A 27,939-nucleotide genomic window follows, 5' to 3' on the forward strand; every position below is an offset into this window, starting at 1 on the left:
AAATTGGTTCAACCATTGTGGAAGACAGTGTGGCGATTCCTCAAGAATCTAGAACCAGAATTACCATTTGACCTAGCAATCCCATTACTGTGTATATACCCAAAGGATTATAAATCATTCTACTATAAAGACACATGCACACGTATGTTTACTGTGGCACTATTCACAATAGCAAAGACTTGGAACCAACCTAAATGCTCATCAATGATAGACTGGATAAAGAAAATGTGGCACATATACACCATGGAATACTATGCAGCCATAAAAAAGGATGTGTTCCTGTCCTTTGCAGAGACTTCGATGAAGCTGGAAATCATCATTCTTAGCAAACTAACACAAAAACAGAAAACCAAACACCACATGTTCTTACTCATAAGTGGGAGTTGAACAATGAGAACACATGGACACAGGGAGGAGAACATTACACACTGGGGCCTGTTGGTAGATGGGGGGATAGGGGAGGGATAGCATTTGGAGAAATACCTAATGCAGATGACAGTTTGATGGGTCCAGCAAACCACCACGGCACGTGTATACCTATGTAACAAATCTGCACGTTCTGCACATGTACTCCAGAACTTAAAGCATAATTTTAAAAAATTACACTATACAAATCTTGAATCAGCACTTAAAAGACATAAGGTCAAATTTAATTTCTTCATTGTTTTCTAGATAAGGAAATTCATATTTACAAGTTATGGGACTTATCCAAGATCATGGGCCAGGCAAGAAAATTTAAAATCAGACTGTGAAGCCAAACCTTGTTCATTACTTTTTCATTTACTCTGTGTAATTTTTGTATTTTATGTGTTTCTGTCCTTAGCAATTTGCCTCTGTATTTCCACATGAAATAAATTTCAATTGTAATTTGAGTAGACATCTGAGTAATTATATATGAAAAATAATTTTTAAGGGCTAGAAAAGACTCATATACTAAAACATTATATAGGGACATATACAGACCTAGTCCAGTTTAAAATTTTCCGTATGAGATGGGCATGTATATTTCAATAACTAACCTGGGTGATATAGCATGATAATATTATAAGATTAACACAGATTTTAAAATATTGTGGCTGAATATAAGTTAGAAAAGTGTGAAATGTTAATTACACCCCTAAGAACAAACTCTAGATATAAATTAGAAAAGTGTCAATCTCAAGAGTCCATTGAATCCAGCAAACAGAAGGGGTAGTTTAAAAAAGAAGGCAAAAATTATATTCAAAATTGTTTCCAAATTAATTCAACTTGATATTTTTAAACTTAGGGGAAACATAATTTATGCTTTATGCTTTTCCTAAAGTGAAGTGACCTTTGTCTTTTGAATAAAAACACAAAAGAAGCTCCTTATATTTGCCTTCAGAAAAAAAGATGTTGCAAAACAATTTTCTAAACCATGAAGGATCTTACCTGTTTCCATTTTTCCATCCTGTGCTGCAGGCCCATCCGGAATCACACTTTTCACCTGCAGAAACTCATCAGGCTCGTCTCCACCAATGATGGTAAATCCAAAGCCCATGTTGCTCTTTTTTAGGGTGGTGCTGAGGAATGTTCCCTTCAACTGGGATGCATCCCGGGTGAAGAGTGGTTTTTCTACATTGGCCAATATAAGTTAAAAAAGAAAAAGGCATGTTCAAGTCAAGTTCTCAGACAAGAGAAAGCCAGCCCCTGAGCAGCGACAATCCCAGGGGTAAATGTGGGGGGTCTTATACAGCAAATGCAAGCAGGTGGTGACTGCAAGAGGAGCAAAACTATTAGAACTTCCTACACATGAAGAGCAGTCCCAAGCATCCAGGGAAAGATGAAAAAGCTGTTTGGTTTGGAGACAGACTTTTTGTCAAATCAGTTTCCACTCATTAATTTAGCCTTCTTGTGCTTAAAAAAGGCTGTGTCAACAGGCTGCCAGAGCCTTCTGAGAAAGAGGACAAGGAGCCCAAATCATCCAGACAACATCTGGATCTGTTCCTGTTGTTATTATGAAAGATTCCAGGTAGGAGGTATGTGTCAGTGGCCGATCCTAAACTAAGCCTTGAAGAAATAAGGGTAGAGAAATGAAATGGACATGGACTTGTGATTTTTTTTTTAAGTGAATAAGAGCACAACATTTCAGCATGTGCAGTATCACAAACAGAGAAACAGTGGAATGTGATCACATGCTCAAAGGTCCAGATTGCTTAGAAAGAGTACCTGTATGTGGGACTGACTTTTGTTTACACTGCTCTATTGTGAGATACTATAAAGATAACCAGATAAATAAATTGCTATTGGCTCCAATAGTGTTTAGTATACTCTAAAATGTGAGCAAAAGGCAAGCCAATGTTTTTAGATATAATTATGAATGTAAAGGTAACACATTTTGTCACAATATGTTGATAGATTCAAATCATATGCCCGAATAATCTGAATAGGCACTGCATAGATTTACCTGCTAATTTGTTATATAATATGCTTTTCCAGCTATGATCTGTAATAAATATATTCCTAAGTATAGTAAGTGTTTTAAAAAATAATAATCATACTAGGAAACGGAATTAATATCTGCTTTAAATTCCATCACAGATAAATATTTTATATGATTCTTTTAAAAATGTGTTATATTTAGGTGGTCTGATTTAATATTTTTAACAGCCAAATTGTATATGGTAACTCAGTTAAGTATTCTGCGTGATATCTTTGTTGTTACATTTTGGGTGACAAGTAATAAACTCTAAAATAATGAGTCATTCTATTAGACTTCTGCTTTTTCTGTCCGCTTACATATCACATGTATCTTTATTAAAAACAGAGGTTCTTTAAAACATAAATAAAAACCACATATAATCCTTTCTCCTATGTTTTCTTTATCAAATTAATGTTTATAGTTGGAGATAAGTTCATCAGGAGACCTTTACATTCATTTAATTATGCTGCAGTATATGGCGTGAAAACTACCAGCAGGCAAGCCTAGGCCTCCCGACTCTAAAGGCTGTTTTGTGCTTTTACTTAGAAGCTCACTAGCTGTGAAAAGTTTGTGCAGCAACTCATCCCACTACGTGGCTCCCAGGTGTAGACAGGTCCCGCAAGCAGCCCTGGGACATACCGAACAGCCAGGGCCTCCCTGCTGGGTCGCGCTTATAGTAAGACAAGTCATTCACGCTGCGCGACCTCTCCGGGGCAGCACGGGGGCGGATGGATTTGGGCCTAGGTAATGTCCATGAGGAGCTGTCTACTGTCACAAAGGAGAACAAGCCTCATTCTTGTGCTTGGTCTTTTAAGGACAAACTTATGAGTCTCTATGAATCTCTCAGTTTACAGTGCCACTATAAAAATCCATTAATCTCCACGTGGTGACATGCTGTACATTCCTATAAAGTACTGCCTGTGGCTGTAACTTCATCTGCGGTTGCTAAAGGCATTAGTTTAGAGAGAATGCAAACATCCAGCTAAAGCTAATAGGAAGGTCTGGAGAAAGCAAATCAATTTTTCAAAATGGTCCAAGCTGCAGACATATTTGGAAGAGCAGGCAGTTTGACAGACAATTTTCCCTTTGAAACATCACATGCTGACAGGTATCATACCTCGGAAACCTGGGGCCTGCAGGGGCTTTGTTCCAAGTTCTGTGTGGGGCATGTTATGTTGCTGTAGCTTCCTTTTTGCTTCCAGGACAGGATTTTCAAACTGTGTTCTTCTATTTATGTGGCTAAAAAAGAAAATTTCAGATTAGGATAACAGTGGGGCAAAGTCATTTAAAAGACCATATGTATGGCTCTATAGAGAGCAGGTGATTAAGGGCCACCTTATCTGATTACAGTCAAGTGCCTCACCCAGCACGCGGTCAGGCTCCTGACTGGGCTGGCCTGTGTACAACACACATTTCTGTGACAAGTGCTGAGTTTTCAAAGGCTCTCTCATATGTTATTCTATTTACATTATGCATAATTCAGCCAAAAGAACTAGAATGTGCACTTGCTTTCTGGTCTACTGTGTTCATTTGAGATGAGTTTAATATGCATGAAACTAAGTGGTCAAGAAATGAAATTTATACTGAATGGTATTGAAGAAAAGAGCATCACCTGAGCTTTGCAAAGTCCCCATATCCAACAGGATAAATGTGAGGTAAATTCATTGATAGAGTATAGCAACCAGAGTCTGCACTTTTTAGAGTTGGTCCTGGATTGAGAGCCTGGGATCCAGGAGAAAGAGTTTGCAGAAGTTACAGAATACATATGTAGGACAGTTGATGCTGAAATCAATCAAAAGTAGAGAATTCATATTCTACATGGTGAGAGGGCAAACTTGTAGGTATCAGATGCAGAGTGGCTTGAAGCAACTGTGGCCCAGCTAAACTGAGAGCTTATAGTCCAAGCAAACTGTGAATTCCTGTATAGCAGGCTGTTTGAAATGCAGAGTTCCTTATCTGTGGGGAGAGTAGAAACCAACAAATCTGCTTTTAGTGGTGGGCCTATGCTACTCTTTCTCTAGGATATAAACATCCCATGAGAGGGCTGGCATATACATTGATACATAGAATTACGGCAGGCAAGCATGAAGAGGAGAGAAGGAATGGAAGAGAAACTGACAAATACTGAGTACTTAACTCTTGGCCAGTTACTATATATAGTTTTCCTCAGTGAAGTTTCATAACAACCCAGACTTGCATTCTAATTATTCACCTTTTAAAGGCAATGAGACTGACACATGGAGAGATCGGATTATTTGCTCTAAATCACATGTCTCATAAGTGGAAAGGCTGGACTTGGCCGGGTTTATTTCTAAACTGAATCTCTGCACACTTTTTTCTTTTGGATATACAATTTCACATTGGCATGTGCACACACACTTATTGTGTGTATACACCCTGCACGTCCCCAACGCAAACCACTTACAGCTTCAGAAAGGAAAGGAGACAGAAGCAGCAACATCTCAACAACCAATTTCCAATACTATGAATCAGATCATTTCAAAGCAGTTCCCAGAAACATGGTAAGTCAACTGTAAGATCTAATTCTTTCCTCACGGGAGACAGGGTAAGGTAGCTGCCTGCCCCACAGGCTCTGCAGTTAATCAGTCCTGTATTCAAATTCCAGCTCTACCACTTGACTAGCTATGTGACCTTGGTTGAGTTATTGAAACTGAGTCTTAGTGTCTTAATCTGTAATAGCAGCGTAATGCCTCCTTCTTGGGGTGGTTGTGAGGATTAAGTGAAATAATGAATATTAGCACATGGTTTTGAGTACAGACATGCTCAATAATTAGCAGCAGCTTGTATCATCATCTTAATCACCACCATTACTGTCATCATTTTTCATCCATAAGAAAGGCTTTATTGGGGAACTTCAGAAGCACTGGGACCTTGCTCTAACTGCCTTTGGTGCTGTTTAGGAAGGGAGTGCTTCTAACAGTGCTCTTTGTTAATGAAACTCATTTGTAAGAAGTTCAAAGTACAACCATCTATGTAAAATTATTTTCCCACTGGAAATAAAACGTTATTGTAATGCTCTTGTGCACCAAGGCCTTGTGCATCATGACTGTGGTGCACGGTGAACTAATAATATCTGTGCCCGTAAAGCATGTGAGCTGTAAACTCTAACACTGCCACCCTGTTTTGGAAGGACCAGAGTTTGATGCCGGTTTTCCCGTTTCTCCATTGTTACATAACTTCCTTACCAAAATCCTTTGAAACCTTCCTATTACTTAAACATATACTGTTCCTGATTTTGCCCTCACTCATTTCTGTAGCTTCACCTTTGGCTGCATCACCACATGTGCCCTCTACGTTGAACATACTTGGAGCTACTTTGATCAGTGACCCTCTATCAGACCTCTTATCTTTCCACGAGAGATTCAGTATGTAAATGGTGCAGCACTTGAAGCAAGACAATCTGGGTTTCAGGTGGCATCTTGGGCAAATTTCTAACTCTCTAAGCTTCAATATCTTTATCTGTAAAATGGGGACATTAATAGCTACATCACGGGTTGCTGTGAGGATAAGAGAATTGTTTACAATGTTTACAATGTTTGTATCTCCCTTAGATACCCAGGGAGAACCCAACAATGAAGGTATGGTTGTTATTTTTTTGAGGTACAGTTATTTCTTATTACTATTATTGAAGTGTTGCAGTGGTTATTGCCATTATTCTAAGGATGTTTTTCCTATCTCTCCTGTGTCTTCTTCCCTCACTCCTCCCAGCCACATTCCCTGCCTGTGTGATATTCTTCCACCTTGGGTTCTCAGAAAACTTTGAACAGACTCCTCTCATTGCAGTTTATTCACTTAAAAAAAAATCCATCCACTGAAGCATTTATCCTTTAAGTAACAAATAATCCAATTACATTCTTTAAGTTATTTAAAAATATACAATTAAGTTATTATTCACTATAGTCAATATTCACTTATTTTCTTATACTCCACTTCATCATTAAGAAGATTTGAGGACAACAACAGCAAAAGTAAACAAAATTAGGTTGAAGTTAGTTGAATCAAGGTGGGAGATCAATAGAATTGATAAGATAGGTTCCTATTTATTTACTAGAGTTTTGTTGCAAATTAGCTTTCAGCTTTTAAGCTGCTAATTCAACAGGAGAGAGAAACCAATTATACTATTCAGAGTATTTAAGATGCACCGAAGCCAGTTGTTTAGAAGGACATAGTATTCCTAAGTCTTATTGACATTCCTTTCCAAATTTTGAATAAAGAGATTTCTGTGACATAGTATACAGCATCCTAAATGATAATTTTACAATAATGAATTTCACAGACTATACTAACTTTATTAAAATGTGTTTTAATGATTAATTTTCATGCTGATTTCCTTCCCTAGATTGTGTACTTCTATATACAGGATATATGTGTTATTTATCTTTCTGTATTGAGCATCTAATACAGTGAATGGAAAATAGCTTTTCTTGAAAAAAGACTAAATGATGAGTGTGTGTTTTAAAACATTTATTTTCAAACATATGTCTATAACTTTAAGAAACCAAGAAACAGCTTTGAAATGTACTAGGATATCAACTTTTCTTGTTTCCTATCTGTTCTATATCCGTTTTGCTAGGTCATTGTTCGTCATATGCATAACTTTATCCTTAGAAAATACATTACGAAAACTTTCTGGGATGCAGTTATGCATACAACCCAGTTCCTCCAACTTGCCACCTGCATGTAATTATTTTCTTAGAAAAGTTAATGTGCAGCCACCTGCTTTATGGTCACTATGTTGAAAATATTCCATTTACCATCAAAATGAGTTTCTAGAGTTCACAGAGAATGAGAATACCAATGAGCTAGTTTGGCATGCCTTGGACCCCACAGGCAGCAAAAGCAGGATATGGCTCTAGCACCATAAGCTAATTGCTACAGAACATTTCCATTGTCACAAATGAAGTCATTCATTTGAAACTTAAAATGCTCACAAGCTCTAAAAGACTTATCACAAAGAAATGTGATTGTAGCTGAATAGAAACTTGTCTTCCTTATGCTTCCAAAATGAATAGTTTCAAGTTCTTTCAGCAAGGATTTGGGGGTCTTACAATGTGTACAAAAAGATGTGAATGACAAATGCCATCCTTCTCATTGTTTAGGCTCTGTGAGGTAAGTACTAGCTATTTCATCTAGCTTCCATGCAGAACAAGAAGCTGGGAAGCTACCAAGTGTTCTTGCTATTTAATTATATCTAGTCTATTGTCATATTTTGCTAAGAGATTCTTGAGCTATTAAAAGCTAAAAGCGTAAGAGTCATATTCTGAAGTGGGTATATCTTAAAGATTCCGTTTTCTCTTTACAGAAGGGAAAGACTACTGATGAGAGATGCTTCCAAATTAAAAGTGGCAAAGGACTCAGGATATTTAAGGATGAGATTCCATTGCCTGATCTCTTTGTCTTTACATTCACTTATCTGCAGTCTGACTCTCCTCTCACCATGGAATGGAAACTTAGAGTAAGTTCCTATGTGGCAGTGCTTTGAAATTCCAGATGCACCAGAGAGCTTCAAAAACAAACAGAAAACAGAGGACTCAGGGCTACCCTAAATCAACTGATTCATAATTTCAGAATGAGATCCACAGGCATTGGCATTTTTTAGATGAAAGAAAGCTTCCCAGGTGTCTCTAGTGTGCAGCTAGGGCTGTGATCCCCTGAGTTAGAAGCTGAGAATGTGTGAAGAGGTGTTGCATAAGGAGTATCTTGCCTGATAAGATTTATGCAGAAGCCTCTTTTTCTATATGTGGCCTCAGGGAGGAATAGGAACTGCAACTTTGCTCCTGAAGAGGACTTCTGCCCTCAGAAGTTTCAGACAAGCACTGAGGGAAGGAAATATTTGCAGCTGATTAGAGGTCATGCTGCCAAAGGTGGTCCCTGGTCCAGGTCCTGTTTGCCTGCCATTTTCTTCATTGTGGAGAGGAAAGGGAGGAATTAGGAGGAAAGTCTTAAATACTGAGCCCATCAGTATGCACAGGACAGGTAGGCTGAAGGTTATCAAAACCATCCCCCGACCCTCACCATCAATGCTCCCTGTGTATCTATATCTCAGCCTGTTCACAACCCACCTTGCTTCTCCTGGGGTTTTTGGAGACAGGCTCTTTTAGTGCATAGTCGTGGATGACACCTTTGCACCTGCAGGTTACTATCCCGCTATCTTGACTTCAGTTAACATTTAGAAATAATCAATGTGGAAGAGAGAAGGGAGCAGCTTTTAAGTGGAGACTGTGTCACAGATAAAATGTTTCCAAGGTATCCAAGGTGTCTGTGCTAATTATCCAAGACATGAGGTACATAGTGCTCAAATATTTACTGAATAAATACATGAATGGAGCAAGGCCAGCAGGAAAGAGGATATATCTCACTGTTTTGTAGCTTCACTCTCCTGTAAAATACACATTGTGGGCAGGGAATGGTGACCCATTTCTGTAACCCCAGCACTTTGGGAGGCTTAGGTGGGCAGATTGCCTGAGCATAGGAGTTTGAGACTAGCCTGGGCAACACGGCAAAATCCCGTCTCTACTAAAAGTATAAAAATTAGCCAGGCATGGTGGCACAAGTGTCTGTAGTCTCAGCTTGGGTTACAACAGAAAAGTGTGAATAAGGAAAAGCACTATATTAGGGATGAAATGTGGGAGCATTAGAGAAGCAGCAACTCAGCATTGAGAGAGGGAGTGAGAGGACTGGCTTGGGGCTTGGCGTTGTGGCTCAGGATGACCACAATGCAAACTGGCTTCTTTTGGGCTTCCTGAATGAACCTAGTGTGGATTTCATCATTGCTTGGAATCCCTAGGCTTTCTCTAACCCCAATTCCAATTCCCCATCTCTGCACTGTTACCAACTCCCATCTGAACCCCTAGACTACAGCTGAACTAGCAGGCAAACACAGACATTGCACCCTCCCTGACTATATTTCATTCATTTTAATATGAGCCTTGGGAAGGCTTCATAACTTTTTCTCTACTGTCATGTTTGAATAAATGGAATAAAAACAACTTCATGCTTTGGAAACTGGGAGGAAAATAACCCTAGAAGGATCTTCTGGAGCCAACCCTCTTCAAAGAAGACAGGATAGTATAATTATGAACTCAGTCTCTGTAGTCATGATGCTCACATCCAAGCCCCTGCACATCCTAGGTATGTAACCATGAGCACATCATTTACCCTTTTTTTGTGCTTCAGAATTTTTCACCTGTAAAGTCAGATAAAAATAATATTCACCTTACAGAGTTGTTGTGCATATTAAATGTGTTAAAATGGGTAAACTACTTAAGAACAGTGCCTGGATGTAAGTACTCAGTCAATGCTAACTATCATCATTCGTCGCATATTTATTTCCCAAAGTCTCTTGACTAGACACTATGGTTGGTAGGGGAGGGACAAAGATGAATCAGGCACATAGTCTAGCAGGGGAGAGAAAACAGGGACAAAAAAGAATTATGATGCAAAACAAGGTTACATAATGCAATGTGTGCTTTACAGGGCTTTGAAATGCTGAATTTTAGAAGTACTAGATTAAAGCCTAATGTTTTAAATATGTTATTATAAAATATGAGCTTTGAATAAATGGAAAAATGGAATCTATTTTACTTGGAGCATTTTTTAAAAACAGAATAATTGAATCCTGCCTCTTGAAAGATTTCTTCCCAATTCTAACACTTAAGTGATAATTTTCCTACTATAAACGTCCATTCATTATTTCCTACTGTACCTGGGGAAATGTCAGTTTGCTTTGTGAATGTGAATGGGAAGATTGAGTCATTCACATGTTAATTTCTCCTGCTCTTCCTGGACATGAGGGTGTCTATGTTGGGGATATAGTATCCAGCTGGGAGGTGGAATCATGGCCAACTGAGAAGAATATCCACATATTGGCACTGAAACTCTTACAGCTGAGTCTGTCCTCTACTCCACACTAGGTTGAGCTTCTCAAAATGCAAATTTTCACATAAATGAGATCTCTTCCCTCCCTCGGTGGTAATGCTAGTTATTTAGTTAAGACATTAACCTGTAATGTGTATTTTATATATAAAGGAAGATTCATCACTAAGCCATTACTCTTCACTAATTCCATGGAAAACTTCGAACTAACTCCTAGCAGACATGGCCGTGTGCACCATCAATCATGTCATGAAGCACCCAGGACCTACAAGGTACATAGATTCAATTTCAAAAAATTCAGAGCCACTAGGCATGCATTAAAAAATGTTGTTTTCTATTGATCCCTTTTCACTCCCATAAAGTATCTCTCTAAAATGTTATTGCTGAGTGCAGGAGGAGATCATTGTTATCAAAGGTATTTCTAACCTTTTGCTTCTAGATTGAGTGAAAGTAGTGAATTATAAGTTCATAGAATAGGATTTAGCTAAAGGAAAACTAAAAGACTACACTATTTCAAGATCTTTCTGTGTTAGAGACGAGACTAATAAGTCCTCTTCTACTGGTGTCTGACAATCTGACTAAGTAGTTTAAGTCCTTTACGTCTCATATATAATTCCATTGATTCCTCAGCATTCTGGGCACTAAGGACACAAAGGTGAACATGAAAAAATCCTTTCCCTCAGGAGGCTCATACTCCAGTGGGGGAGACGCACAAGTTGGATGACCAGCCATTTCAGTTTGCCTGGGACTAAGGAGTTTCCTGGGATGTGGGGCTTTCAGTTTTCAAACAGGGATATCCTGCATAAGTTAAGATGAGTTACTCATTCTAGAAGTGGTCAGGAAAATATAACACAAGGCAAAAACTGCTGAAATTTGTATGCATGACGTAAATACTCAGAGGGAGAAAAGACAACTTAGTCTGATGGCTCAGGGAAAGCTTCACAAAGGAAGAGACATGTAAACAGACTGTAGAAGGATGAAAGTATTTTGCTGGTTGGAGAAGGGGGCATTTTAGGAAGAGAGTAGTAGATATAGAGGTGCTCAGTAATATTCAATTCTGCCTACCTAGAGTACAAGGCTAGTGCACACAAACATGCATGTGGTTGTGTATGGGTGGCAATGTGGGAGCAAGAGGCGTAGGGGAGCGGATGGAAGCTACAAGACTGGAAGGACAGTTCTGAGTCATGGTATGGAGTTTTGTTTAGTCTGAAGATCTCCCTACTCCCATTGTGACCTTAGTCTAATGGAACTGCAGCTTTTAAAGTCTCCATCTTGAATGATGTACCTTATTCCTGAACTTGGGAGCATTATAAGATGAGCTTCACCACACATCAACCAAGTAGGAAAGCTGTGGTTCTCCCTAGAATTCCCAAGCATTTCTGCATCATTTCCTGGCTACCTTCAGTGTCCTAGGTATTGTTTTCACCTAGGGTATGAGGTTGAATTAGAGATGTTCCATGCGTATGAAAAACTCATCCAGGGAAATAGCCATTTCTGTGTACAAGGAAGGGTGAGAATAGTCTGACTTGTAACATACTCTATGTTGAACTGGATTTCTATTTCTTAATAAATTACTTATGAGTTGCTAAAACGTGCAGTCACAATATAACTTAATTGAACTCCAAAAATACACATTCATACATAATGGTAAGCATACACAGCCATGGATACAGGAATCCTTTGGAGCTTGACTCTAAGGAGAGTCAGAGAATTACCAAGGACACTCAGAATACCGGGCAATGGCAAAGGCAACATCACTGATGTCTGGGATTATCCAGGAAGGAGGGAATCAGGAGAAGAATGCTAGTGAGGGGAAATTGACAAGACTGGGGACAAGGCTGTGGCAGATTATGAAAGTCACCAGGCCATGAAAATAACTCCAATTCCATATAATACCCAAATTCCGGGTTTCTAAGACCAACATTCAGAGATGAGAAAAATACTGAAAAAGTATTATTCTTGACTACTGAGTCTTTATGACCACATAGAGCAGGAGGAAATCAAATATATAGCAATTCCTTTTATATGCTAGAATGTGATGCAAGAGGGATTAGAAAACACAAAAAATTAAGAAAAAAATACTTTTGACGAGTTTTAGGGAGAAAAGGATATATTGCTGGATACCTAGAATCTGCATAGAATCTTTAAATACCTTGCCACTAAATGTGACTGCAAGGTCTAGGAGTGAGCAGGAGGCTACAATTCTGTTAGGTAAGGACTCTGGGAAGATAGAAGAGGTATGGAGAAAAAGTAGGAATAGAGGATAAAGGTTCAGCAGCCCCAAGAACAGAGAAAAGGTGGCAATAAGTTGCTTCAGTGTTGTTTTTAATAGATTGGTTTATTGGGGTAGGTATTGTGACAGAGTTTTATATAATTAACATACTATGTCTAAAATTATGCCATTACTAGAAGATCAAAGCTTTGCACAAATGAGATGATAGTTTCATGTAACTGTAATGGGGGATGTATTTTCAAATAACTTGTTTGTTCTTTTCCATAATACAGATTTATATCCCCACAGTGGGCTGAGTTTGTGTTTTCCATTCTGAAGCTCTTAATAAAGAACAGGAAAGGTGTGATGTTGGATATTTCTGAAGAAAATTCCATTTGTGCACTTTTAAAGTTAATTCCAATTCAGATTTAAATTCTGTTTAATAGATGCCACAGTTTGCTGAAAGAAACAGTTGCATGAAGAATGAATGTCAGCCTTGTAAAAAAACAAAGGAGAGACTAAAGGGAAGATAGTGGATGGCAGAGTGGGATGGGAACTAATATTCACCGAGCGAATACTATATGCTGACCCTCAGTGAAATAGGTTGCATGCTTTTAATTCACTTGCTCTTCCTAGAGGGTAAAACATTTTCTGCAGATCTTACATTAAGCGGCAGATGCACAAACAAAGCCTAGCTCCGTGTAGTGCCAACATCCAAGAACACTGAGTTAGGTGATTCTGCTTCAAATATACACTTAGCTTTTATGGTGAAATTACTTATGTATGTACAGACATGGGCTATGTCTGGTAATCTGCAATACACTTCAGCCAGGTGATTCTCAATTTCTTTTTATCAGTTTTCATTATGAAATTGGAAACTTTAAAAACATTGTGAATTACCTGCTTACTTTCTGAAGACAAAAATGTGAAAATACAGATATATTAAATATATTTTTTAAAGAACTCAGTGATCACGTGCATAGAAACAGTGACTGAACGTGTTTTACCAGAAAATGTGTGTGTGTATGCATTTTACATATTGGAGAAAGTGAGAAATGAAATGGTAATGAGGGCATGAATGAGGAGTCAGGAGACCAGGCTTTGTGTAACATTGCTTTCAAACCAGAAGGATCTGTTCCAAGGGTTGTCTTTCAGCTTCCCTTAGGGCAAGTCCTAACATCAATTTCTTGAACTCTTTGCCCTTACCGACTCTGGAAGTTGAGTGTGGGTCATGTCTCTGGCAATTATGATAATGATAATAAGGTGATTCTGTGCTAATATTCATGAATAAGATTACAGTTCTATGTGAGGGAGAATGGAGGTAGTCAACAATAACAAAATTATGTATGTCTCATCTCAAACTTATAAAAGAATGCTGCATGTTGTAGGCCAGGTTCAGTTCTTCTGAGGGCCAGTGATCTAAGAAGAAATGGAGGGAGTTGTTAAAGGATATAGACTTACAGCTAGATAGGAGGAGTAAGTTCTGGTGTTCTACACCACTGTAGCATGACTATAATTTACAATAATATGTAGTCTCAAACAGCTAGACGGAGGATATTGAATGTTCCCAACACAAATAAATTATAAATGAGATGATGGATATGCTAATTACCCTCATCTGATCACTACACTTTATAAGTATCAAAACATCACTATATACTCCATGAATATGTATACTTATTATTTGTCAATTGAAAGATTTTATAAAAGGACATGGAAACATGTTACTTAGCAAGGAATTTTTTATGTAACAGGGTGGAACCTTGAGTGCTGGTGGGAACTCTTCCCAAACACCCACATAAAAGTCACCTGAAAGGGGTGCACTTCTCACCCCACCTGTGCTATATTCACCACCAAACCTTGGACACCAACAAAGGCAAGGAGGTGCCACTTGACTCTTGGTATCCTCAATCTCACTGAGATTCACCAAAGTGAAAGCCACTTCCAATGAGTCTGAGTGGTCCTTCTCTTCCATCTTTCAGACCAAACCAGCATTTTGGGTTTAAGCTACACTTGAGGATTTTGTCTACCACTCACTATCTTTGAGAAATTCCCCTAATGTTTCTGAACTGCAACTGCCTCATCTGTAAATATTCTACTCATTTCATAGGACAGTTTTGAGGAGCAAACAAGATAAAATATAGAAAATGTTTAAAGATGAAGCACTGTATAAATTTGATTTTGACATTCTTGGAATATTCAGGGCCTGGGAGTCAAGTGCAACTTAAATATGGACAGTGTGAAGTCTCTTAATTCTTGTCCTGGGCTGCAACAATATTTTTATCACCTACTAGCTTGATGGCCTGGCTTCTTTAAGTTTCATTTTCTCTGTTTGTAAAACAGCAGTAATAGTATCTCCCATTAAGCACTGTGGTGGTGATTAAATGAGTTTTACAAAATGCCTAATACATACCAAGTGCTTAATAATGGTAGCTATTAATATTTTTTTTCTCTGGGTTAATAGTTACTAAATAAGACCCCCTTGGAGATAAAATTTACATATGAGGTCAGTGCCCCAAAATAAATTACTAAGCAACACTAGGGAAAAGAAAATCATTCCTGTCATTTTTTTATCTGAAAATATTATTCACATTATTTTGATGCCCAATTAAAACTGGAGAAAGTGAAGTAAGAATAATAGAATGGAGGGGCCCTGTCAACCTTCATAGCTGAGTGTGGTGCTTAGTGGAAAGTTGAATTAAGATCTTTACATGACAACAAACTCAACAAGTAGTGCTTAACAAGCTTTCAGAGATTTGTTACCTTATGATAAGTTTGAGACTAAATTTATGCAAAACTAATTTTATTAGCACAACAAAGAGCCTTTTATTTTTCTTTTAACCTTCTCAAACACAGAATGGAATTTCTTTTCTTTACAATTGTAGTTTGGCTTAATCGTATTAAACTTAAATGTGAAATTTGATGATAAAAGTTTTTATGATTCACCCATTTTTATTATACAATTAACTCAGTCTATGTAATATAATCTTATCTAATTAAATATGAAATCATCTGATAAACACTAGTAATAAATAATGTTTAATGATGTCATTTTTTATTGTTAAAGAAAAGAAAAACAGGTTTCCTTTCAAATGTGTTCAGCTTTGACAGAAGTTAAAACTATATCTCTGGGCTGGGCGTGATCCTGGGAAGTAGAGGCTGCAGTGAGCAGTGATTGCGCCACTGCACTCCAGCCTGGGCGACGGAGCGAGACTTTGCTTCAAAAAAAAAAAAAAAAAAAAATATATATATATATATATATATATATGGACAGAGAGAACTATCTATATCTAGCTATCTATTTTGCCCCCAGGTGGCTGCTGAAGACAGCAGAAAGACAGAACCTGGTGCTCAGTGGCCAAGGCCATCTTGTGGGCCACCCGGCAGCCATCTTGGCCAAGTGGGTTCTGCTGGGAAGGAAACTGGTGGTCGAGCACCACGAGGGCATCAACATTTCTGGCAATTTCTGGAGAAACAAATTAAAGTATCTGGCCTTCCTCTGCAAGCAGATGAGCACCAACCCTTCCCAAGGCCCCCCTGCCCCGCCATTCCTGGGCCCCCAGCGCATCTTTTGGTGGCCTTGCAGAACCAAGTGGGGCCAGGCTGCCCTGGACCACCTTATGGTGTTTTATGGGATCTCACTGCCCTATGACAAGGTGGTTCCTGCTGCCCTTTAGGTTGTACGACTGAAGCCTACAAGAAAGTTTGCCTCCTTGGGGTGCCTGGCTCACGAGGTTGGCTGGAAATACCAGGTAGTGACAGCCACCCTGGGGGAGAAGAGGACGGAGAAGGCCAAGATGCACTACAAGAAGAAAAAGCAGCTCATGCGGCTGCAGAAACAGGCCACAAAGAACGTGGAGAAGACAAATGACAAATACACAGAGGTCCTAAGACCGAGGGACTCCCTGTTTGAGACCAGTAAAGACTGTTTATTCCTCATGCTTGGCCTGGCCTACCCTTCTGCTATTGCGACCTTGGGATATGGGGGAGCCTACCCTTCCTGCATCACCGCCCTGGGATGTGGGGGATCCAAGGGCAGCAATATAGGTGCCATAGGCAGCCTGGGACTTAAGCTGGGGGCAAGGGAAGGGCCTTAGTCACTGCCTTTCTATAAGGTTATTTTAAACAGCTCTAAGATTTGTACAGGCATAATTTGTCTATGACCTACTTGTTCAGGACAGAGTTTTAGAAAACCAATAGAGCAACCAGTTACTTTGGTTTTAATATTGGCAAAAGGGACCTGGAACATTAATTGGAGGGAGCCCTGCCTCATGAAAGGGGCATCTCTTTTTAACTCCCACCTTCTCGTGCTATACTCTGTGGCTGTTATAATATGAAAAAGTGCTTAGGGACAGCATGATCTTACCGTTATTCAAAGGATATTATAGAGAAGCTTAGACTAGGAAGATGTGTGACCAAGAGGTGGCAGGGGTCGCCCTTGCTCCTTCCCTGTATTTTGTGATCAGAATGAAATAAATTACTTTCAAAGAAAAAAATAGTTCTTATCCACCTTTTTTGTTCATAAACTTATCCTTTATCTTTAGAAATGCCCTTTTAATGTTAATATCAGCCCTCATGTCTTTGGATATCAAGTATATTTATATTTTTTTCTACAGCTTGGTAAAAAGAATCCATGATAATAATTCGCCCTTCTGAGAGGCCTTCTTTCCATAACACTCACATGATGGGATTGTTAAAATCATTAAAATAAAAGAATGGTAATATATGTTACTGTCCAACCAAACAAAAAGTAGAAATGGAAAGAAAATGCTTTAAAAATTTTAAGTATTCTTTGATCAGCAACTGTAATGAGAAAATGCAGAGGCTTACAGAAAAAAGGCCAAATTTATTCTTGTTAACATAAAGTGGCAGTGAGTTAAAAGAGATCTTAGCAATCACCTAATCCAAACCATTCATTTAACAAATAAAAGCCAGAGAGGTTAAATGTAATTTTGCACTAACCTGTAAATTCAAAATTGTGGATGGAAAAAACATAAGCTATTACTAACATTGTGATTTATGACACACAAAAGGAATTTTGAAAAACATTCCCTGCATATTGATAAAGAGATGAATTATAGTTCTCATGTGGGGATGAGGTAGTAATACATTTTACCCAGTTAGGGTAAACCATCTTCTGTTTCATTATTCAATTATAGGATGCCCAAAGAATAATATCAGTCTGCTTTGGTTTGACTACCTCAGTTTGACTAAGTTCCTTCATACCTTTAACATTGTCGGCATCTCTTTAGGCTGAATGTGATCACAGTTATGTATCTATTAAAGATCTAGAAGATGCAAATGCGAGCCAACTACTTTAATTCCAGAAAGAATTATTTTCCAACACCAAAGGAAAAAAAAGTGGCAGTGTTGTTTAATATGCCAGTCACCAACAGGATAGGATCTTGAGGAAATGTTAGGGTAATTTTGACTCAGCCATTTTCACTTTATGTGCTAACTTTAGAACTTAATCTCAGTCTAAGATATGATTCCAAAGTATGTAATGATACAGATTGTTAGCATGAGACAATCTGCAGTGCACGCACAAGAAGCAGAGCATGTTTAATCTCGAGAGAGGAAAACTAATAAGCTATATGAGCTAACTGTTTCACAAATAATAGAATAATCATCATCTACCTGTCATAGAACACTGCCTTGGTGAGTGGCAAACAGGATTGTCCAATGAAAGATGCTAGCAGTGTTTTCTGGGTTGCCTAGCAATGAGCTACCTGGGACAGGGGTCCCCTCTTCCAGCAGGAGGGACAGCACTGCTCACGCAGCTCACATCCAGCTCCAAAAGTTGTCTGCAACTCTCTTAATCAACAATTCCCCAAGTTCAGACTGTCTTCCCCGCCTTCACAAGGCCATTCTCGAGTTCTCATGGTCCTATCACATGTATACATATGTAACTAACCTGCACATTGTGCACATGTACCCTAAAACTTAAAGTATAATAAAAAATTAAGAAAAAAAAAATGATGGAGTAGAAGGAAGGAGCATGGTCTGTCTTTGGCAGCAGAGAACATGGTGTCTCCAGCTGTGAGCATTCCTGCCCTCTCTTCCTGGGACGTCAAGGGGTCAGGGTCTGTGTACTGCACACTGTTACCTTCTGCCAGGAAGTTTCCCTGCTTCTGTACTACCCTGTGTGCTATTGTGCTATTTGTCTATGCTTAGCCTCTCCAGAAGTGCCTAAACAAGGGCCTGATTTGTTAGATTCATAAAAAATGCTTGGGCCAGGCGTGGTGGCTCACTCCTGCAATCCTAGCACTTTGGGAGGCTGAGGCGGGTGGATCACGAGGTCAGGAGTTCAAGACCAGCCCGGCCAAGATGGTGAAACCCCGTTTCTACTAAAAATACAACAATTAGCCGGGTGTGGTGGCAGGTGCCTGTAATCCCAGCTACTTGGGGGGCTGAGGCAGAGAACTGCTTGAAACCGGGAGGCGGAGGTTGCAGTGAGCCAAGATCGTGCCACTGCACTCCAGCCTGGGCGACAGAGTGACTCCATCTCAAAAAAAAAAAAAAAAAGCTTGAAGACAAACACAACCCCCCTTCCCCCCCACAAAATGTGTTTATGTTGCAGTTATCTTTATTTACAAATATATTCTCAAAGAAATGTTGGTGTGAGAGGAATGGTTCCTTTGCTTTTTATTATTGGCTTTAGGACAAAGAAAATAATGTTTGAGAGTTATAAAAATTGTTTGTAAAAAAGAACATTTATATACATAACTGATGTCAAGGTGAATAATTCATTGTTATTTGTAAAAGTCCATCTGCAATTAAACCAATTTAAACTTCTGGGTGCCTAAAACATTCTCTATGTGGAACCAGAAGATTTGTTAAGTAAGGTTGTTGATAAGATATAAGAGTCGCTAATAAAAGTGTATTTAATTACAGAGTCAAGTTTTCATCCCTTCAGTTTAAGGGTGGCGGAGTATGAGTAGGATAGAGAGCAAATGTCGATTCTGTTAGAATGAGCCAGCAATGGTGAAGTGTCTCACAGCAGGAAAAACGACCTCTAACTTCAGAAACAGGGAGATGAAGCACCTCCAGATCTTGCCTGGATGGTAGTGGTGAGAAGAGAGACTGGACGGGAGACTTCTTTTCATGTGAAAGGATCGTGGTATAAAAACATTTGAGGGGGCTGGGTTCGGTGGCTCATGTCTGTAATCCCAGCACTTTGGGAGGCTGAGGCGGGTGGATCACTTGAGGTCAGGAGTTTGAGACCAGCCTGGACAACATGGTGAAGCCCCACCTCTACTAAAAATACAAAAATTAGCTGAGTGTGGTAGCGCACACCTGTAATCCCAGCTACTCGGGAGGCTGAGGCACGAGAATCGCTTGAACCTGGGAGGCGGAGGTTGCAGTAAGCCGAGATTGCACCACTGTACTCCAGCCTGGGAGACAGAGCGAGACTCTGTTTCAATAAATAAGTAAATAAGTAAGTCAGTTTGAGGGACTCTGTCATGAAAAGTAAAATGGTAGTTGAAAAGAAGTATTAGGAAAGAAATCAAGAGCCAGTTGAAGTTTTCATGAGTGAGTAGTACAGAGGGTGGGGGAGGTAAGTGGGAATTATCAACTATGAACTATCAGAAAAGTTAAGAGCATGTGTGTGGAGCTAGGAGACCCCCTAACTTACTGCTGGGAATCTTAGCGACTCATGTCTCGTGAGGCCTGATGACTGGTTTTATCCAGGCTAGGAGAAATGATGCCCCAAATTATAAAATCAGCCTGAGTCAGCTAGAAGGACGTAAAACGTTAAACCAGTCATAAGTTAAGGTCAAATAAGTTAATAAAAAAACTAGCTCTAGTTCAGTTAGAGGTAGGACACTCAATATTTGTTTTGATATCCATGTTCCTTTTGTTCAACTATAAAGTGGAGTTTACTGGTTTATGCTTGTTGAATAGAGGAAAATATGTTGTAAAGTATAAAAATTGAACAAACTTATTAACATAAAAATATAGCTACTCTACTGAGAGGCTGTTTTTTTGTTCTAAATGGCATCAGCATCGCTTCGACCTTATCAGTCATATTCCCTTAGAAAACTCAGTTAAATCCTTAGAGATTTGATCTTCTCCTTTGTACATGTTGTGACTGTCATCCGGGATGATGGATGTAAAAGCACATTAAAATAAAAGTTAAAATAAAAGTAGAAGTTAAAATAATGCCATACACATTGGTATTTCTACTATTATTATAACAAATTCCCAGCTATATGAGATGACACATATTCTAGATAATTATGACAATATAAGCTCCTTATGAATAACTGAAGGCTCAACGCCTTTGGAAGCCATTTTCTGCAGCTACGGAATTGTTAATAATTCTGAGGAGGCCGGGCGCGGTGGCTCACGCCTGTAATCCCAGCACTTTGCGAGGCCGAGGTGGGCGGATCAGGAGATTGAGACCATCCTGGTTAACACGGTGAAACCCCATCTCTACTAAAAATACAAAAAATTAGCAGGGCGCGGTGGCGGGTGCCTGTAGTCCCAGCTACTCGGGAGGCTGAGTCAGGAGCATGGCGCGAACCCGGGAGGCGGAGCCTGTGGTGAGCTGAGATCGCGCCACTGCACTCCAGCCTCGGTGACAGACCGAGACTCCATCTCGAAAATAATAATGATAATAATAATAATAATAATAATTCTGAAGAAACACTGTTTTTATTCATTGTGGCATACTCTGGCCATGGGATTATATGTTTCTTTCCAAATCAAAGTTTCTCTTAGAATTGTTCACTTTTTGAAGTATACTGTAATCATGAACGTATTGAAAAAGCAAGTAATGCCAAAAGGAGAAGCTTTCTACATATTATTGGTATATACAAGATTAAAAATTACTAACATTTATTGAACAGTTACTGAACATACCTATGTTAAGTGCTAAATACCAACTCTGGAATAAGACCGCTTAGGTTCAAATTCTGGCTCTATTATATAGTACTTATAAAAATATCTATAGCTCAATTTCCTTACCTATAAAATAGGGATAATAAAACAGACTTTCTAGAGTTTCTGGAAAGATTAAATCAGCTAGTACATGTAAATCACTTAGAATAATACTTGGCATGCACGAAGTGCACAATAAGCGTTCCTCCCCTCCCCTCCCCTTCCTCATTTCTTTCTCGTCTTTTCCTCCTCCTCCTCCCTCCTCCTTCTTCTCTATAATCTGCCTACTCAAGATCTCACAGCTGGCGAGCTACAGGGCTAGCACACTGTGCAACTCTGCAGCCCATACTTTGGGCCACTAAGTGGCCAAAATTGATGTGTGCAAATTCTGTTTATAAGATTTAGAGCTTTCCTTAATGAGATTTTAAAAGGGTATTCTTTTATGTTTATTTCTAATTGAAAATGTTTCATATGTTTACTGACTTTTTATAAACTTTAAAGTTAGGAACTTTTTTTCCTAGAAAATTTAGAAAGCTACTCAAAGCCATGAAGCATTATTAAGATAAGATATTGAGTTCAAGTTCTCTCTAACCACTTCCCAACTTGCTACATCATGAAGGATACTCACCACTAACCATGAAATGAATGCAATTTTCCATTTACATTAAATGTTACATTGAAGATATTATGCAGTATTTTTCATACTTTCTGGAATTGCATACAAATAATGTTTCATAGTAGCAGATGTGTGACATCACATGAAAAACTTGTAAAACCTTTACATGAAAATCACATCTGCCAGTTTCCACTATCATTTTAACTACAGTTATATGGTTTGCTTCTCTGTCTCTGCCAGAGAAGGCAGCTTTGCATGAAAGCTGTCCCAGCAAATCGTGTCTTCTGGACCAGCAGCTAGTTAAGCAAATTGTGTAACTGCCATTAAAACCAAAATGTACCCAGCAGACATAATTTCACTAAAGAGGAGAGAGAACCACATTTGTACAAAAGTCACAGCTGTTCAACTCTCCATTTTGCACATTGTTATTAAAAAATTTTCCTATCTTTATGAACAGTGACAGTTACATTCCTAGTTAGCAATTTTAGGACTTCTTAATACGTAGTGCTAAGTGCTGCACCATCACGGATTTGGTGTCTGTCAGGAAAAATTGGGCTAAGTTCTTTCTGCTGCTACATAGAGTCAGAACTTGGTCTGTTTGCACAGACAGCAGATAAAATTTAAAAAGATGTTGAGTAGGGCCCATTGTTTTCTAAAATAGCTGTGTGTTGCCTCTACTAATCCAAATGAGGGCCAACATTTCTATGTTAAGGTCCAAACAATAAGGATTCCCTTTCTTTCACATCTTGCTCTCGGTGGCCATGTTGTCCAGGGCTACTCCACAGTGGCGGGTAATGGAGCTGGTGGCTCAGAATGCCTGGGTCAGCAGCCTGTCTCATGAGGCTCTGCATGCAGCATGACCTCACATTGTTGGGCATTCTGCTGTAGAACGGTACGACAGGGAGGCCAGGGAGGCGATGTTCTTGAGGAATCCCTCATTCTTCTCCAGGGATGGGTCCCAAAGCCTTGTTCAGACCATTATGGGTTATAAATGCGAAATTTATAGCAGGCATTTTGGGTAAGAGTTTGGAGTCTGGGCTCTGCAGTCAAACTGCCTGGGTCCAAATTTCAGCCCCTCATCTCAATAATGTGTGGTTCTGGATAAGTTACTTAACTTCTTTAGCCAGGGTTTCCTCATCTGTAAACTTAAGACAATTTAGCTCATTATCACTATAGAGAGAATTATAAATGTGATAGAAACTGTTAAGCACTGAGCCCAGTTAATGGCACATACTAAGCACTCAATAAAGGTTAACAATTTCCATGACATGATTATGACTTTTCTGGTTCTTGAATATATTAAACCTACAACCTTAGAATTGAATTTGCAGGGGATAGAACAGTGGCATAGTAGGGTAAAGTCAGTTATAGTGGTCAAAGCCTGCTCAATCCAGGTTTCTCATTTTCTAGCTGTGTAAATTCTCTTCTGCTATTGATTGTTGCAATTGCTATTTGCTTGTCTGTGGCTGAGAGGAAAATGTGTGTTTATGCAACTGTGCTAGAGACATTACACTGATTTCAATCTGATGTCACAGAGCCCAACCTGCAACTTCTGTTCCCAGTTGTTGGTCTATCTGGAGAGAGGTGCTAACTGCTAAATTGGACCTCTTGTGTCAATGCACGTAAGCTTTTTTTGCTACTGGGTTGGAAGGTGGAATCTTTTTCATATCTTGTAAAGAGTACCTCCAATTGTATGAATGGGTGTGTAATTAAACATAAGAATGATAGCTGTACAGAGAATCCATTGCTCATTATCATTAATAGCATTAGTAAATCAACATTTTCTTGACTATATATTAACAAAAAAGATATTGCTTGTTATATTAACTAAATATTAATATTACCAATTAAAAATATAATTCCTTAAGATATTAATGCTATCACTATAATTATGAATGGATTCTTAACCTAGACAGTTTTTATTTTATATTTATAATACATATACTGAAAATGTTGAGATAGCAACTTAACTTAGACTAGACACTTATTAATCTTTTATGGTAAGAAATTAGTTGACTTTCTTCTTCCAACAAAAACACTCTACATACTGAAAGTGATGAATAACCTCTATGTTTACATATGTATTCTTATAGTTTCCATAAATAAGGCTACTATTCAGAACCAATATATACCTTGTGAAAATAATAGTGCAATAGAGATGAGATACAGAATTAAAACAAACCATGTAAATAAGTGTATTCCAATTAAAATATTTGATAAGATTTTTGGGATGATGGAAGATATCCCCTATCTCAAGTAATGTATACATCATATACAATAACAGGTATTTTAGTTATGTTTATGAAGTTTTTCAAGAGGATGTTTCCAAGAAATATTGGGATAATATTCTACTTAACATTGTCTTTAAGTTTGAATTATCTGTTTATTTGTCTCAGTTTTCTGCGTGGCCTGCTACACCCACACACCTAATTACTGACACTGGTCAACTCTATAAAATCATGTAATGGGGACAAGACCATGACAAATAATAGAACTGAAGGTAACGGGAAGAAAATTAAACTATTTTGACCCACTGTGACCTGTATATACAACCTCCCGATCACTTAAAATCTAAAACTATTAAACATGTCAGCCTGATCTAATTATAGAACACATGACTGACTACATTCTATATAATTCTCTGACAATGGCTGTGTTACATGGAAAATGAAGTTGAGAAATGTACACAGAAGTATAATGTAGGCAAACACACACACACACACAAATTTGAAGTATAACGATAAGAAAAATTTTCGTTTAGGGTTACAGCCAGTGTCCAATTTCATAATTAATTATAAAGGATCTACCAGCAGCAGATCTTCACTTGCAGAACACACATCTCGATGATCAAGAAGGGATGAAGCATAGCTTTCTGACATAGGGGTGTCTTGCCTCTCTGTTAGATGATTAGGACAGAGAAGAAAGGTTTTAGTTAAATCCTCTCCTGCATTGGAAGTTAGCTTGAAAGGAGCTGAAGATATGAAAAAACAATCGGAAGACTTAAAATAGGGCAGGGGCCAGCAAACTATGACCTGCAGGCAAGATTTGACCAGCTGCCTGTTTTTGTAAATAAAGTTTTATTGGAACGTAGCTGATGTTGCTGATGGTTGCTTTCAAGCTACAACAGTAGAGCTAAGCAGTTATAACAGAGGCCGTATTGTCCTCTACCCCAAATATTTGCTATCTGGGTTTTTATGGATTTTGCCAACATATGGACTAAGGAGTGGTTCTTTTTCAATGATTCTGTGAGGAAATGTACTAAAGATAAGACGTGATATGCCTCACACTCAGTTCTCTTTCCTTACATGGAATTTCCTTGAATATCTGATGTAGTAGGTTTAGACACAGTACAGTTTGATTCAGTGAATTAAGACAAGCTAGCATTTATTTGAAATATTTAGTGGTATATTTATTTAGGGACCGTAACTATGTTACTTAAAACATATAGGTACTTTAATTCATCAGCAATCTAGTGGGACACAGAGGCCTTATAACTGTTTATAAATGATGTCCCTTTATTTTTGCAGTTAGAGATACCTCTATGTATTTATCTTACTTTTTTTGTATTTGTTCAGTGTCCGTGTGACACCATACATTAGATACTATGCTAGCAGATTGCATGTGGAAAATGAGCTGAATTCACCTTGACTGTGAATCTGGAAATGACTGTGGAGCCAAAATTGGGGCTTTTCCAAATGAAAATGATGGGTGAAAGTAGTTAAGACAAGTGCTCCTGAGGGAGATACTCAAGGGCAGAGAGCACACAGATTTTACTTATCTGTACATTTCCAGTGCCAAGAAGGGCATGACACCTAATAAAAGCTCAGTAACCGTTTTTGAATATTGTTACAAAAACAATTTAGCACTAAAGCCAGCCTGTAACTCTTGACTATCTGTAATTATTAAACAGAATGTGGTTGGAGAAAACAAAGTAGGATCTTGATGAACAATGTGAAAGTCTTTTGTTTTTCAACCTCTGGATTTCTTGGGTAGTATTTCCCATAAGGAATATGTAGGCTTTGTTATTCACCCAAATAACTTTAGGAACATTATACAATAGATAAGAATGAAAAACAATCGTCTGTTTGAAGAGCGAGTTCTAGAAAAATAAATCACATATTTAACTTTTGAAAATTATGAATATTACTTGATTTCCCATGAAAAATATGTGTATATAATTTAACCCTGAATAGTATATTTGTTCTGAATAAAAGGATGCATGGGGGGATAATTCATACCATGACAAACTATTGCAATGTAACCTCCAATAGGTAACATAAAAGTCCAATGTACCGAAAGAATACTGTTGATTTGGAATGAGGTCCCAAAAAAGAAAAAAAATCTAAATTTTATTTTATTTTTCAACTAAAAAATATGGCTGATTCATTTAATTGACTTCAAAATCTGTTTTAATAGAACATCTCATTTGCACAACCAGTCAGCTCCCAACATTTTGATTGCAAAATGAAAGGCATTTACTTTGATATCTTTAATTATCACTCATTTAGAGGACAGTGTGAAACACACTTTTTCAATTGGTGTTTTAGAATCGTTGAGTCAAAGGAAAGGAATGACAAATTAGCCAGCTGGAGAGGAAAGAAACAGCTAGCTAGTACTGCTAGTCTTGGTGGATACTTCAAAGTAAGATGAAAGGGAAATGAAGGGGCTGTGAGCCACACATGCTCAATAAATAAAATACTAACATAATTTCACAACATATTAATAACAAGTTAATATCACACTTAGAGACTTACTCAACATAATAAGTGCCATAAATGGGATCATCGATTTTTTCCCAGCCATATGGAAGCTCTGAAAAATAAAGAGTTATTTCTTTCAGTAAATAAAGAATATCACAATTTCTAATAAAAAGTAATATAATTTAATTGTTCATGAATTGCAGAAATGGTCTACCAAAGTGGAACAAAGCATTCAGAGTCAGCAACAAATTTCAGAACATATTATAGAAACTATAAGAGGCACTGACTTGAAAACTGGCAGTTAAAACACAGAGCTCTCTTCTCTGCAGATACACTGCTCGGTCTAGCCATTTGTCTCATGCCAAATAGTAGGATGGCATGTCATCACGTTATCACCATTTAGTGCAATATAGAAGGCAAATCGCTTTCCTGAAAGTGTATATGTTTCTCTTATTTATTTGTATTGCTAAAGGAGGATTTCAGGACAAAGACCACATTTTCAAAATATATTTCTGAGAATAGCAAATTGTTTCTGATGACTGAAACAAAGACATTATAAATTCTCAATTGATATCCCACTATTTGAGATGGTAGGCTTGCTGTTACTCCACATGGGTCAGAATTTGAATGCTGCCAATACACTCTTTGGGCATATTTTAAAAATAAGGTATAAAATTGTGAACATGCTTTCCTTGATATTATAGTTCATATTTTCAATTCTTCATAGCTAATTTTAATTCACACATACATTAAAAAAATCAACAATACTATAAATCCTATTACAGGCAAAAACATGCTGTCTGAAAACTAGGCTTTGCTTCATAATATTGTTTTCCAAATACACCAAGGTTTTATAATTATTAACTCCTACAAATATGAAGAATACTGTATTTTTCTTGATAGATATGAATTTTTACATATATAGAAATTGAAACCTAAGATATATTGACAAGTTTAAATATATTTCAGTGAAGTTTAAGAAGTTTTATTATTATAGCAATAATATGTATCACTGTAGACAAAGCACAGTTATCAAAAGAAAACTGGAATTACCAGCAATCCTGCCACCCAAAAATAACCACTGTTAATATTTTGGTGAATATCCTTCAAATAATTTTCTGTGCATATGTGTGCACATACTTTTAAAAGGAATTACCACATACAGTGCATATTACTTTTATAGCCTTATATT

The 27,939-nt window shown here is 38.0% G+C and overlaps 1 protein-coding gene and 1 pseudogene across 14 annotated transcripts in view; one reads left to right on the forward strand and one right to left on the reverse strand.

Annotated features, from left to right (window-relative positions):
• The window catches only part of MAGI2 (membrane associated guanylate kinase, WW and PDZ domain containing 2), a 1,443,575-nt gene that overhangs the window by 324,356 nt on the left and 1,091,280 nt on the right, over positions 1-27,939 (reverse strand). For all 14 annotated transcript variants that reach the window (XR_004672522.3, XM_063605943.1, XM_063605940.1 and 11 more), the window contains 3 exons: positions 26,802-26,859; positions 3,558-3,679; positions 1,411-1,593 (listed from right to left, as the gene is read on the reverse strand). Coding sequence is in view for 13 of the 14 variants with exons in the window: in XM_063605943.1 (XP_063462013.1) it covers positions 1,411-1,593; positions 3,558-3,679; positions 26,802-26,859 (363 nt within the window). In the remaining variant the exon portion in view is untranslated. The remainder of the gene's footprint in view (positions 1-1,410; positions 1,594-3,557; positions 3,680-26,801; positions 26,860-27,939) is intronic.
• Positions 15,467-17,044, forward strand: LOC100993621 (large ribosomal subunit protein uL13-like; annotated as a pseudogene).

Source organism: Pan paniscus, chromosome 6 (genome assembly GCF_029289425.2).
Source record: "Pan paniscus chromosome 6, NHGRI_mPanPan1-v2.0_pri, whole genome shotgun sequence".
NCBI lineage: Eukaryota > Metazoa > Chordata > Mammalia > Primates > Hominidae > Pan > Pan paniscus.